General features: G+C 51.5%; 1 protein-coding gene across 1 annotated transcript; it reads left to right on the forward strand.

Annotated features, from left to right (window-relative positions):
- The first annotated feature begins 823 nt into the window (after nucleotides 1–823).
- On the forward strand, nucleotides 824–7,586 carry LOC125637062 (uncharacterized). Its single transcript, XM_048851159.2, has 7 exons — nucleotides 824–952; nucleotides 1,208–1,333; nucleotides 1,394–1,634; nucleotides 3,035–3,133; nucleotides 3,806–3,904; nucleotides 4,123–4,274; nucleotides 7,557–7,586. The coding sequence occupies exons 1-7, from the start codon at nucleotides 824–826 to the stop codon at nucleotides 7,584–7,586; spliced, it is 876 nt and encodes a 291-aa protein (XP_048707116.2).
- Nucleotides 7,587–12,201: the final 4,615 nt, after the last annotated feature.

Genomic DNA, 12,201 nt, shown 5'->3' on the forward strand with positions numbered 1-12,201 from the left:
CCCAGAGGGAAATGGCGGCCGCCGTGCTGGCTTCAGCCCCATGGACAGCAATGGGAGGTGGCAGCCATTTTGAATCAGGGGAAATGAGCAAGTTTTCCTCCTGTGTTCATCCAACATATTAACCCCCCCCCCGGGCGCTAGAGGGGCAGCAGGACCAGGAGAGGTGGCAATACGGGGTTCCCGCCTCCATGGCCCTGGCGCCATGGGACACCCCTGGCGCCACCCCCTGGCAGCCCCCAGCTGCGGGCTCACAGCCTGGCAGTGCCCCATGGCCATCGGGAGGCCGGCAGAGGGGCGCTCGCTGCCGTGGGCTATGGCAGCACACGCCCAGGCGGCCCCGGGGCTGTTCGGCGGGTGGAGCCCGCTGCCTTGAGCTCAGCCATGTGGCTGGGCCCTCTGCGTTCAGCACCCGAGGGCCAGGGGGGTCCCCCCATCGAGGACTAGGGTGTGTGGATGGAGCCGGGGGGGATCCTGCCCCAGCCAGGCAGCCAGGCGCAGGGCAGGGCAGGGGTCGAGTCCCGGGGTGACTCTCGCCAGCCAGCTGTGCGTCTGGAGCGGCCGCTCCCCTGGCTGCCATGGCCTGGCTCCGGATTTCCCCGGGCCGGGCGAGCAGAGATTCAGGCCACGTCGCTGCTTCGTTGCTCCAGGAGCATCCGGGGGGGCCATGCTGAGCCCCCCCCACCCCCCCGCAATGGGCTGTGGCGGGCCAAGGAGGGCGGCCCCAGCTGGTAACAGAGCCATGGGGGCTGTGGTGAGCCCTGCGGGGGCAGGACGGTCCCAGCCGGCTCTGGGCGCTAAGGGGCGGCTGGGCGGGTGGCTACCCATGGGCTCCTGGCTGGGCACCGCCTGGGAGGGCTCCGGGCAGCTCGGCCTCTGTGGGAACCGAGGGCAGCCGCCCCCCACTGCCCCTGCCCGGCCTCGCCAGGCCCCGATCCTCAGAACAACGCAGCCCGTTGGGGGGAGCGGGGGCAGCACGGCCTGGTGAGGGGAGGACGAGGTCACAAGGGGCATCGGAGGGGCAGAGGACCCCCGCTGGGTGTTTCAGGGTAAAGGGTGCCTGGTGGGTGTTGGTGGGGGCGGGGGGGGTGAGGAGACGTTGTGTGGCTCCTGACATGGTCACAGCCTGAGCTCCCCCTGTTCCCACCCACGCACCACTGTCCCCATCCCTTTCTGAGGAGCCCCTGTGCTGGGTTGTTCCTGGTTTCAGCTCCTGCCACTTAAGAGGCCAAATAGGGAGAAAATGCTGTCGAAACAGGCAAAAATCAAACCTGCCCCAGTGGCTGAGGGGGCTGCCAGCCCAGGGGCTGCCCAGGAGGGGGAAGCTGGGCCAGAGGCTCCCAAGAAAGAGGAGGCCAGCCAAGAACGCCCAAAGAGTGGAGAATCTGGGCAGGAGGCCCCCAAGAAAGGAAAGGCCAGCCCAGAGGCCCCCCAAAAGGGAGAACCCAGGCAAGAGGCCCCCAAGAAGGAAGAAGCCAGGCAGCAGGTCCCCAAGAAGGGAGAGATCATCCCAGAGACCCACAAGAAGGGAAAAGCCAGGCAGGAGGCCCCCAAGAATGGGGAAGGCAAACAGGAGATGCCCCAGGAGGGAGGGGCCAGCCAAGAGGCCCCCAAGAAGCCCGTCTTCCCCTTTGGCAGTAAGTATGTGAAGAGCATGGGGATTTTACATCACAGCAGCAACTCCCATGAGGACTCAGGCCTGGTCTACACTAGAAAATTCAGTCAGCTTAACTATGTCACTCAGGGATGTGAAAAATCCCCACCTCTGTGTGGCGTAGTTAAGCCGACCTAACCCCCAGTGTAGACAGCACTAGGCTGATGGAAGAATTCTTCTGTCAACCTAGCTACTGCCTGTCAGGAAGGTGGATTAACTACAGCAATGGGAGAGCCCCTCTGCTGGCATAGGCAGTGTCTACACTGAAGTGCTATGGCTGGGCAGTGCAGTTCTGTAGCATTTCAAGAGTAGACAAGCCCTCTGGCTGCTGGGGCTTGGAGGTTTGTCCAGGGCATCCTCAAGCATTAGGCACCAAATGTGATTTATGTGCATGGTGCTGAGGGGCCTGTCAACGTCCCCTCATGAAGCCTGGGCGGGGGAGGGGGGTGCACCGAAGCCCAGAAAGAAGCAGGGATGCAGGGGCAGGGCGTTCTTTTACTGTCCACATGATTTGTGGCCTGGCAATGGAGTCTCCATGTTTCTCTGGAAATTGTCCCTTATTGAACAGAAAAAGGGGCTGTGACCAGGGGAGGAATGGAACCTGCTGCCCTAAGATCTCCTGGCTTTTGCCGCCCAAAAGCACACCCCGTCTGCCAGATCCTGCCCATTGTCCCCAGTGTCACAGTTGAATGTAGAGATTCCTCACAGCCCTCCGATGGTGGCTCGCTGGCCTGTGTGCAGTAAACTGATGGGGAGTCTCTCCTGGTTCCAGTGGGGCAGTCTGCCCTCATCCCAGAGAACAGCATTACAGTTGGCACTAACTGGCTCCCTCAGTGGAGAGGCCATGGATTGTGTGGATCATGGAGAATTAACAGCCCTTCGGTACAGGGAGGCTGATCCAAACTGGCAGGGCACATCTTGGGATAAACAAAGGATGCTGTCTCCAGGGTTGGCCCAAGCAATGTTGAGGGCCCTGATAATACCCTTAACCAGCTTCCAGAGCCATTGCAATGCAATCTCCCTGCCCCAGCCTTCCCCTTACTTCTCCCAGATGGAGGAGGGAATTCAACGTGGAGCAGCTCATCCATCACGCTGTACGGCATTGGCGAGAGAGCAGGAAACACTCTGCTGCAGTGGTAGGGCCCCCTAGCCTGGGAGAACCCTGGCTAGAGTTTTGGTATTATCGGCTAACCTGGCCCTGATGTCTACACGTGGAGATACCAGCGTTTATGGAGCATCCCACAAGCTGGGGGTGTTTTTGAAGGGAGTTTTCAGCCCTGGTTGATTACTTCTGGTTTTGGGAGCTTGATTCTGCCCTGAGAATCAGGCTCAGAGTCTCAGGAGTGGTGCTTGACTCTTGTCTTCCCCTTTCCTTTCCACTAGAAGTTCCTTTCAGGCCTCATCACTGGCGGCTGATGACGTTGATTCTGGGGGTCTGTAGCCTGGTGTTGCTCATTGTACTGCTGGGCTTGATTGGCAAGTGTGAGTATCTGCTGGAGACCCTGATTTCACCAGGAGCATGTTATTTCACGTGCCCCCATACTGGCTTTGTCATCCGACTCCCTAGCGGCTTTCCCTCGCCCCCCATGAAAAGGGGGTTCCCTACTAGCTGTGGAGCAGTAATCTGGCCTTTGTATTGTTTTTATCTGGGGAACTCCTGAGGGCTGTTGTGGGAGGATGATGTGCATCTCTCCATTCCAGATCACCCAGTGCTTCCACGGCCCTACCAGTGCCCTTTCCTGCATAGATTCTCAGACTGTCAGACAGCCCTCTGCAGGGTTCCAGGAAATGCTGCTGCAAATTGGGCTGCTCCCCATTCCTCATGGGTGGGGGAGATCCATATATGAAGGGTGAGGCATGATCAGCCCCCTGTAATGGCTTCTCCAATTCCATGGGCATCCATTCCCCTTTCCATCTCTCTAGCTCTTCATTGCCCTAACACAGGCAGATGGCTAATATAGTTTTGAGAAACACACTTTCCTTCCTTTCTGGTCTTTGCAAGTGCCCAGAAGAATGTGAAATGTTCAAAGACATATCTCGCGGCTTCACTGTCAAAGTGTAAAGGACAAAGATTTCACTCAAATGACCCATACCCATGCTGCATCGTTAGTTTCACAGGGTGCATTTGGCATTATCTGTCCCTGTGTATTTCAGATTTGCATGTTTTGGAAGCAACAAGGAGAAAGATGGCGATGCTCCAAGGACAGAGCCAGAAGATCAAAGATTCAGTGAAGAAGCAGGCAGAAGGCAAAGGTGAGGGATGAGCTGAGGGCAGGGGTGCCCCCTTTAACAAAACAACCAAATACAGATGGGGAGCAAGTGACCTGAGGTAGGATCCATCCCAGCATGTAGCCAGACAGCCTGGGATGCGTTCTTCTGGTAAACGACCTACACACACCACACAAGACACTGTAGCACACCCAAGCCGTCCGGAAAGGGAGAACTCCACCAGCTGTGTTTTGTCTTCCAAGGCAGCAGATGCGACTCCTGTCTGGACACCTGGGTGCAGCATGGTAACACCTGCTACCTTTTCTCCAATATGAGTGCAAAGTGGCCAGAGTGTGTAGAGCATTGTAAGAAGCAGGGTGCCAAACTCGTTAAGATGGACTCTCAAGGAGAACTGGTAAAACTATGGTTTTTATTCTCTCTCCCCTACTAATATTTGACCTAATGGTTTAATACATTGATATCAGTAGGCTGAGGGATTGGTTGGCTCATGCTAAAGGGCTGTGATTGTCTGCCTGCCTGCCTACTGAGCTAAGGTTTTCTAGGGCAGTGGCATGCATACCCCTGGGGGTACACAAAGGTCTTCCAGGGGTTACATTAAATCATCTAGATATTGGCCTAGTTTTACAACAGGCTATGCAAAAAGCACTAGTGAAGTCAGTGCAAACTAAAATTTCATGCAGACAATGACTTGTTTCTACTGCTCTATATACTATACCTGCAATGTAAGTGCAGTATTTATATTCCAATTGATTTATTTTATATTTCTATGGTAAAAATGAGAAAGTCAGCCATTTGTCAGGAATAGTCTATTGAGACATGTTAGTATTTTTATATCTGATTTTTTAAGGAAGTAATTTTTAAGTGAGGTGAAACTTAGGAATATGCAAGAGAAATCAGACTCCTGAAAGGGGTACAGTGGTCTCGAAAGGTTGAGAGCCACTGTTGTAGGGTACCATCATTGTCAAGTCCATTCATGATGAGACATGCTGTTCATCTGGGTCCTGGAAGTGGTGGGAGAATGACTGGCTCAGAAAGTCCCAACACTCTAGGTCAGGGTTTGGAGCAGGAAGGAAACGGTTAATCAGCAGGCTCATGAAACAGCTGGAGGCTGGCTCATGAAGCCTGCCTGGAGCACATAGGAGGAAGTGCAAACTAGCAGCCAAGGTGTGAAAAAATACTTTCTTTTGTTTGTTTTAAACCTGCTGCCTATTAATTTCATTTGGTGACCCCTAGTTCTTGTGTTATGAGAAGGAGTAAATAACACTTCCTTATTTACTTTCTCCACACCAGTCATGATTTTATAGACCGTAATCATATCTCCCCTTAGTTGTCTCTTTTCCAAGCTACAAAGTCCCAGTCTTATTAATCTCTCCTCATACGGCAGCTGTTCCATACCCCTAATCATTTTTGTTGCCCTTTTCTGAATCTTTTCCAATTCCAAATTATCTTTTTTGAGATGGGGTGACCAGATCTGCACGTAGTATTCAAGATGTGGGCGTATCATGGATTTATATAGAGGCAATATGATATTTTCTGTCTTATTTTCTATCCCTTTCTTAATGATTCCCAACATTCTGTTCACTTTTTTGGCTGCCACTGCACATTGAGTGGATGTTTTCTAAGAACTATTCACAATGACTACAAGATCTCTTTCTTGAGTGGTAACAGCTAATTTAAACCTCATCATTTCTATGTATAGTTGGGATTATGCTTTCCAATGTGCATTACTTTGTATTTATCAACACTGATAAATGATAGTGGAATGAAGGTGGGAATAAGAGATGGAAAAAAGTCAAAGGAAAGGAACAGAAGGAAATATACAAGAACACACACACTGCACCTACTTTAAGTTAAGAAACTTTTATTTATTGTATTTACAAATAATTTAATTGTAGTTCTCTGAAATAAGAGGGCTATCAGAGCAGGGAATCCAGTTTAATTCTCCAGGGCATGAGAAATCATTTCCAATTTCATCAGACGCCACCTTGCTCACTTGTTCTTCTTGCAGAGACAGTAGTGTTTTGTAATACAATCCTTAGCATGGGACATTCCTTGTATAAAAAACACACAAGCGTCTTTTGCATCGTAGAGAACTTGTGCTCCCACAGAAGACCTGGAAAAGAAACACCAAATTTCAGTAGGGTCTAGTCACAAAGGATTTTACAATCCCAGCTTCCCCCCTTACCTCACTGCTACCCTACTCCTCTCTGTGCCCGTGCAGCGCCCCACCCTGCAACGTTGCTTTTGGGGAGAAGTGGGTGGTGGATGTGTTGCGGGGTGTGTGCGTGTGTGTGTGGGGGGGGTTGTGACCTGGTGTCTTTGTGTGTGTGTGTGTGTGTGTGTTTGTGTGTGTTGGAGATGATGCAATAAGCTACAAGCATGGACAAGCATGCGGGAGCAGAGCTGTGAAGGGCCACAGAGGAGAAGACAAGAAGCTTAACTGAGGTGGTGGAGAAGGGGAAACAGAGGCAGGGGGCAGAACAATGGGCCTGAGGGGGAGACACAGTGCGAGCTTCAGGGAGGCCAGAGGGGAGGAGGCTGCTGCTATGAAAGCAGAAGGAGGCGAAGGTGAGAAGAGCTGGTGCTCTGTGGGCAGAGGGAAAACATAAGACCTTGGCAATGTCACGGAGGAAGAATTGGCAGGATTTGGACGTGGTTTGGTTCTGTGAGGTGGGGAAGAGGATGGAGTCAGAGATGATGCCCTGGTTGCAGGTTTTTGGTCTGGAGTAACCTGGCAGCCACACGGTGGTGCTCTTGTTAATCAGGGATCGAGTTCCCCACGTGCTGTCCTTTCTTCCGATCACCTGTTACCTGGCCCTCTGCATCTGCTCTGGTTAGAGTCAAGCCCAAAGTCTTTGCCGAACAACTTTTTTCCCTGTGGCTATTTCCAGACCAAGAAGGGAAAACTTCATCTCATAAATTATTTTCTGCAGATAATTTGCCCAACTTTACTTTTAACAGAGAAGCCAGAGCTCACGGGCCACTCAAATGTCAGCTGCTGGTGTAGGATCCCATCACAATGCTCTGCAATCCAGTCCCCGAATTTAGGAGATGGGAAGGGGTGGGGCACTGGGACTAGGGCAAAGTGGAAGGGGGAATCACTGAGGTTAGGAGAAGGGAGTATCAATTTCCCTGGGGAGGGCTCATGCTGGTGGAAAAAGCATCATTGGAGCCAATGGGTGAATGCCATTAGGGCTGGGCAGAAGAAGCGTCACTGCAGCCGTGAGGAGGAGGAAAGCAGTGCTGTGACGCAGAGGGAAGGGGGCATCCCAAAGCGGGGGGCTGGGGAGGGGCGCACTGGCTTTGAGTTGGTTTAGTAGATTCCACTCCCTCTTCCAAGTCGGTACAGGACAGAGTGAGGCTCATGAAAAATACCACCCCAGACCCGGAGCTTGATGAGCTTTGTCCGTTTCAGTTATAAACTCTCCAGGGCTTTGTAGACCCACTGGCCAGGAAGGCAGCCGGCTCACTGGGGGCACTCCTGAGATACTAAACGTACATCCTCCCTTCAGGGACTTCAGGCATGTCTCTGCCGGAACCGGTACATTCCCAACACTGCGAGCCAACATCTGAGTGAATGACACGCTGAGGAAGGGGTCCAGTGTTTACGTGCATGCAGCACAGCTCTACACGCTCTTGGGGTCCATCCCCGACGGCTGTCTCTCTGCTTTCCCAGGACCTGGCCAAGGCTGGGGTTTGGGTGTGAGTGGAGCGGACAGAAGCAATGCTGGCTGGCTGGGTGAAGCACTAGAGGAATGGGCTAGGTGGTGCCTGCCAGTCACTCTCGGGGGTTGATATTCATCCCCTTTTCCACTGGGGTGCAGTCTTGGCATCTTCTGGACCCCCAGGGAGTGGAAAGAACAGTGCTACTTTCAGACTCTTGCGTGGAAAGCGACACCGATCTTTTCCTCTGCTGCGGGCCTTGCCATGGGCTCCTTTCCTGTAGCCCTGTAGTCCTGTGGGATTAATACAACGGGTGCTGCATGGGGCTGCACCCAGAACCCTCAGCAGACGCATCAGATCACCCGGAGTGGGTCAAGAACAAATGGGGAGAAACTGGTTGTGAGTAAACTTGGGCTGGAATTGAGAAGCAGGTTTCTAACCACCAGAGGTGGGAGGTGCTGGAACAGCCTTCCAATAGAAGGAGGAGGAGGAGCCGGTAGGGGGTGCTGTGATTGTGGAAGAAAGATCTGCGGCCTCTGGCGGGACTGGTGGCCCTACTGTCATCATCCTGGGAACACCGCTCCGCCCCCTTATGGCTGCTGGAGAGGTAATTGAAGCGAGGAAGCCACATGAGGTTGGCAGCTCAGGGCAGCAGAAGTAGTTCCAGCCACAGTTCTGAGCCCAGAAAATGGTCCATGGCTCAGCGACGGCCAGCTGGGGCAGAATGGCTTGTCCAAAAAGAAGGGCCTTGCCTCATGCTCTGATGATCAGTCAACTCAAGCTGTGATGGGCAGCCAGAAGAGGCCAGAAGCACAGTGGAGGGTGCTCCACCGAGAATGCCTTCCTGCTCCATAAAGAGGAAAAAGCTGAATCCAGAATGAGTGATGAAGATCTAGACACCATCGTCTCCTGCAGGGCCCGTTTCGTATTGCATTTCCTCAGCCACGCACCCTGTTATTGCAGAGACCTGTTAAGTCCTGACATGCTCGGAATATTTAGGGGTCGGGGATGTTATTGTATGAATAAAGGCTGTGAGATGGATTTGGCTTTGCTAATTCCCTTTTCATTACAGTGGAAGAGTTAGGAATAGCTTGATACGCCAAATCTCCTTTGATTCAGGAGGCAGGGCTGGTTTTTCAAGACTGGCAAGAAAGCACATGAAATAATGGTATAGCTTTTAAATGGCGGGTTCAGAATCACCCCTTCTTGCCTGCAGCCCATTGTCCCAGTCTCCCCAGGTCTCCCCAGAGTTTGGTTCTGCCCCCTGTGTCTTTGCCACCGCTCTGATTGGGGATTGTCAGCAAATCTGATCCCAATTCAGTTTACACCTTCTTCCAGATTACCTATAAAATACCACATCCAAAGCCCAGTGAAGTTGATGGGAGGCTTGCGACTGACTTCAGTTGGATTTGGCTCAGGCCTTAACATACTGCAGTTGGCTTTGATCCAATTTCCTTAAAGGTCTGTTGCAACGTGATACTTCTCCCACTTGGAGGTCTTACCCTTTATATATTCCTTGTTTACCATCCGCTTTCTAATCCCTGCAACAATATCTTCAATGACTGTGGGATTTTTCCCCTCCCATTTCCTGAAAGGTTTGTTGCCATTTGTAGCACTTTGTCAAGTGCCTGATTGAAACCCAAATATTGAGAGTCAAGGTTGTGACACTGTCAGCTCATGTTAGTTTAGAAAAGTTTCCTTATGGTTACTGTTGATACAGAGTTCAACATGGTGGGAAATTGAGGGTTTTGTTCTGACTCCATCAAACACAGAAACAATTCTTTTCTTGGCTTTCCAGAGTGTATAATCTCGTAGTCATCATTTGAATGGCTGCCCTGTCTGGAGAGACAGACAACTAATGCGTGAAAATTCTTGATCGTCTTAAGCAAAACACAATACAGACACTTCCAGGGCGCTGAGCCCAAGAATAGAATCCAGGAACTCCTGGGCGCTAATCCTTTCTCTGACACTGACTCTCTTTGTAGTCTGGTAATAGTAATTGAATCTCTGCCTTAGTTTCCTCATCTGTTATTAATGGTCTTCTTCCTCACATAGGAGCGTAGGTTCAGTAATGTTTGTTCATCAGTTTGAAAATTAAAAGTCCCATATATATGCTAAGTACCAAGAGATTAAGTTTCATTTGCATTAAGTTCTGCAGGCATATAGAATTGAGATGATGTAACACTGTTGCAAAAAAACCCAGAACATCATTCTGGGATGTGTTAGCAGGAGTGTTGTAAACAAGACAGTAGAAATAATTCTTCCACTCTACTCCACTCTGATAAGGCATCAGCTGGAGTATTGTGTCCGATTCTGGGCACCACATTGCAGGAAAGATGTGGACAAATTGAAGAAAGTCCAGAGGAGAGCCACAAAAGTGATGAAAGGTGTAGAAAACATGACCCCTACAAGGAAAAACTGAAAAAAATGTATTTGTTTAGTCTGGAGAAGAGAAAGCTGAGGGGGGACGTGTAACGGTTGCCAAATATGTGAAAAGTTGTCATAAAGAGGAGGGTGATAAGTTGCTCTTTAACCACTGAGGATAGGACAAGAAGCAATGGGCTTAAATTGAAGCAAGGGAGGTTTAGGTTGGACATTAGGAAAAACTTCCTAACTGTCAGGGTGGTTAAGCACTGGAATAAACTGCCTAGAGAGGTTGTGGAATCTCCATCACTGGAGATTTTAAAGAACAGGTTAGACAAGCAGAAGTCAGGGATGGTCTAGAACAGGGATCTCAAACTCAAATTACCAGGAGAGCCACATGAAGACTAATACATTGTCCCGAGAGCTGCATCACTGACATCGCCCACCAGCTGCCCCCGCCTCCACCCCCACTCCACCCCTTCCATGAGGCCCTGCCCCACCCCTTCCCTGCCCCAATTCCAACCCCTTCCCCAAAGTCCTCACCCCAACTCCACCCCCTCCCTGCCCCTATTCCAACCCATTCCCCAAATCCCCACCGCTGCCCCACCTCTTCTCCGCCTCCTCTCCTGAGCACATGACTCCCCACTCTTCCCCCGCCCTCCTGGAAACTGCTAAGTACCGCCAAACAGCTGTTTGGCGGTGGGAAGCGCCTGGAGGTAGGTGGAGGAGCGGGTATATGGCGCGCTGGGGTGGTGGTGGGGGAGGGGAGCTTGGTGGCCACAGGAAATAACTGGAGGGGATGGGGTGGGGGCACGGGAAGCTTGGCGGGCCACAGCAAATAGCTCTGTGGGCCGCATGTGGCCCGTGGGCCATGTGTTTGAGATCCCTGGTCTAGAAAATACTTAGTTCTGCCTCAGTGCAGGGTACTAGACTAGTAACCTATTGAGGTCCCTTCCAGCCCTACATTTCTGTGATTCTGTGATGCTGTACGTGTCAGGATCTTGTACTGCTTCTTTAAAACTAGCAGCAAGCCAGGCAAGAGGGGACTTGGGACAGTCCTAAACAGAAGTTGTGCAGTGAAGGAGAGAGAGAGAGAGAGAAGCTGCTTGAGGCAGTGTAAATGCTTCTTGAGCGATTTCATCAACTGCAATGGGGTTATTTTAAACTTGCCCCAGTGTAACTGAGAGCAGAATTTGGTCCTGTTTTCAAATAGAGTTCCTTGTTCAGCGTTAGAAGAAAGCAGCTCTTCCTCTGATTCTTTTCCATCATCATGTGACATTCTCTTTAGCACTAATAATCATTTTTAAATGGTTTGTCTCCTGTTACTTTTCACCATGTGTCTTTTTACAAAGTGTCTGTTGTAAACTCCCATGGAGGCTAATGGAAGGCCAGGTGACTGAGTAGCTCAAGTCTCTGCTTTATACTATGAGGGTTCAGAGATGGGGATGGTTCTTACAAAGACTTTTGTATCTGTTATTCTCTGTGTCAAATCACGACACTGCCAACGCTGCCCTAATGGGTATAAACTCGCTATGAATAAATTTAGGCCGGAAACGAGATGATTTCTTATCAGGCTCTGATGTAAGATCTAAGGTACCAATTGATCTGGGGAGAATGACCGGTCTCTCGGGACTGGAAGCAACCTGAATGTGGTGTGTTTTCTGCTGTAAGTAAGTGACCATTTATCACTAAGTCCAGCTTCTCTCAGTGGCAAGATAGACTGGAGAGTCTAAGGAAATGTTTCTCAAATGTGGACACCATGCCTGCATGCGGCCACCCGTGGATTTTTTTGTGGGCACGAGAGCCTCCAAAGCATGGGCGGAGATGGGGTGGGAAAGCAGTGGCCTGTCTCTGCAACACCCACCTGTTGCCGCTGAATAGCTGTTACCAAGGGCAGCGAGATGCGCCGCCATAGTGTTCATGCTGGTGCTGCCAGCATGGGTAGGCGCCCTGCACCGCGGAGCCTCCTCGCAGGCTCTGGGTAATGCCTCTGGAGACACGCAGGGCTGGTGCGCGTGATGCCGCAGGCGGCTCTTGTCAGTGGAGGCAGCTGAGGCATTAAGTCACCGGGGCGCTCCCCTGGGCATTGCCCCCACTCCCACCCGGCTGGGGCACAGGGGCCCTGGGACTCCACAGGTGGCCAGTGAGTTCCCAACCCACCTTCCCCAGGGCAGGCTGTCGCTGAAGGGCTGCCGGAAGCAGGGACGGAGAAACGGGTTTCTCAGAGGCCACCAAAAAAATTGTTGTGAGAACCCTTGAATCCTAATCCATAACCTGGGGTCCTCGAATCCCAC

The sequence above is a fragment of the Caretta caretta genome, chromosome 1 (genome assembly GCF_965140235.1).
Source record: "Caretta caretta isolate rCarCar2 chromosome 1, rCarCar1.hap1, whole genome shotgun sequence".
Lineage (NCBI taxonomy): Eukaryota > Metazoa > Chordata > Testudines > Cheloniidae > Caretta > Caretta caretta.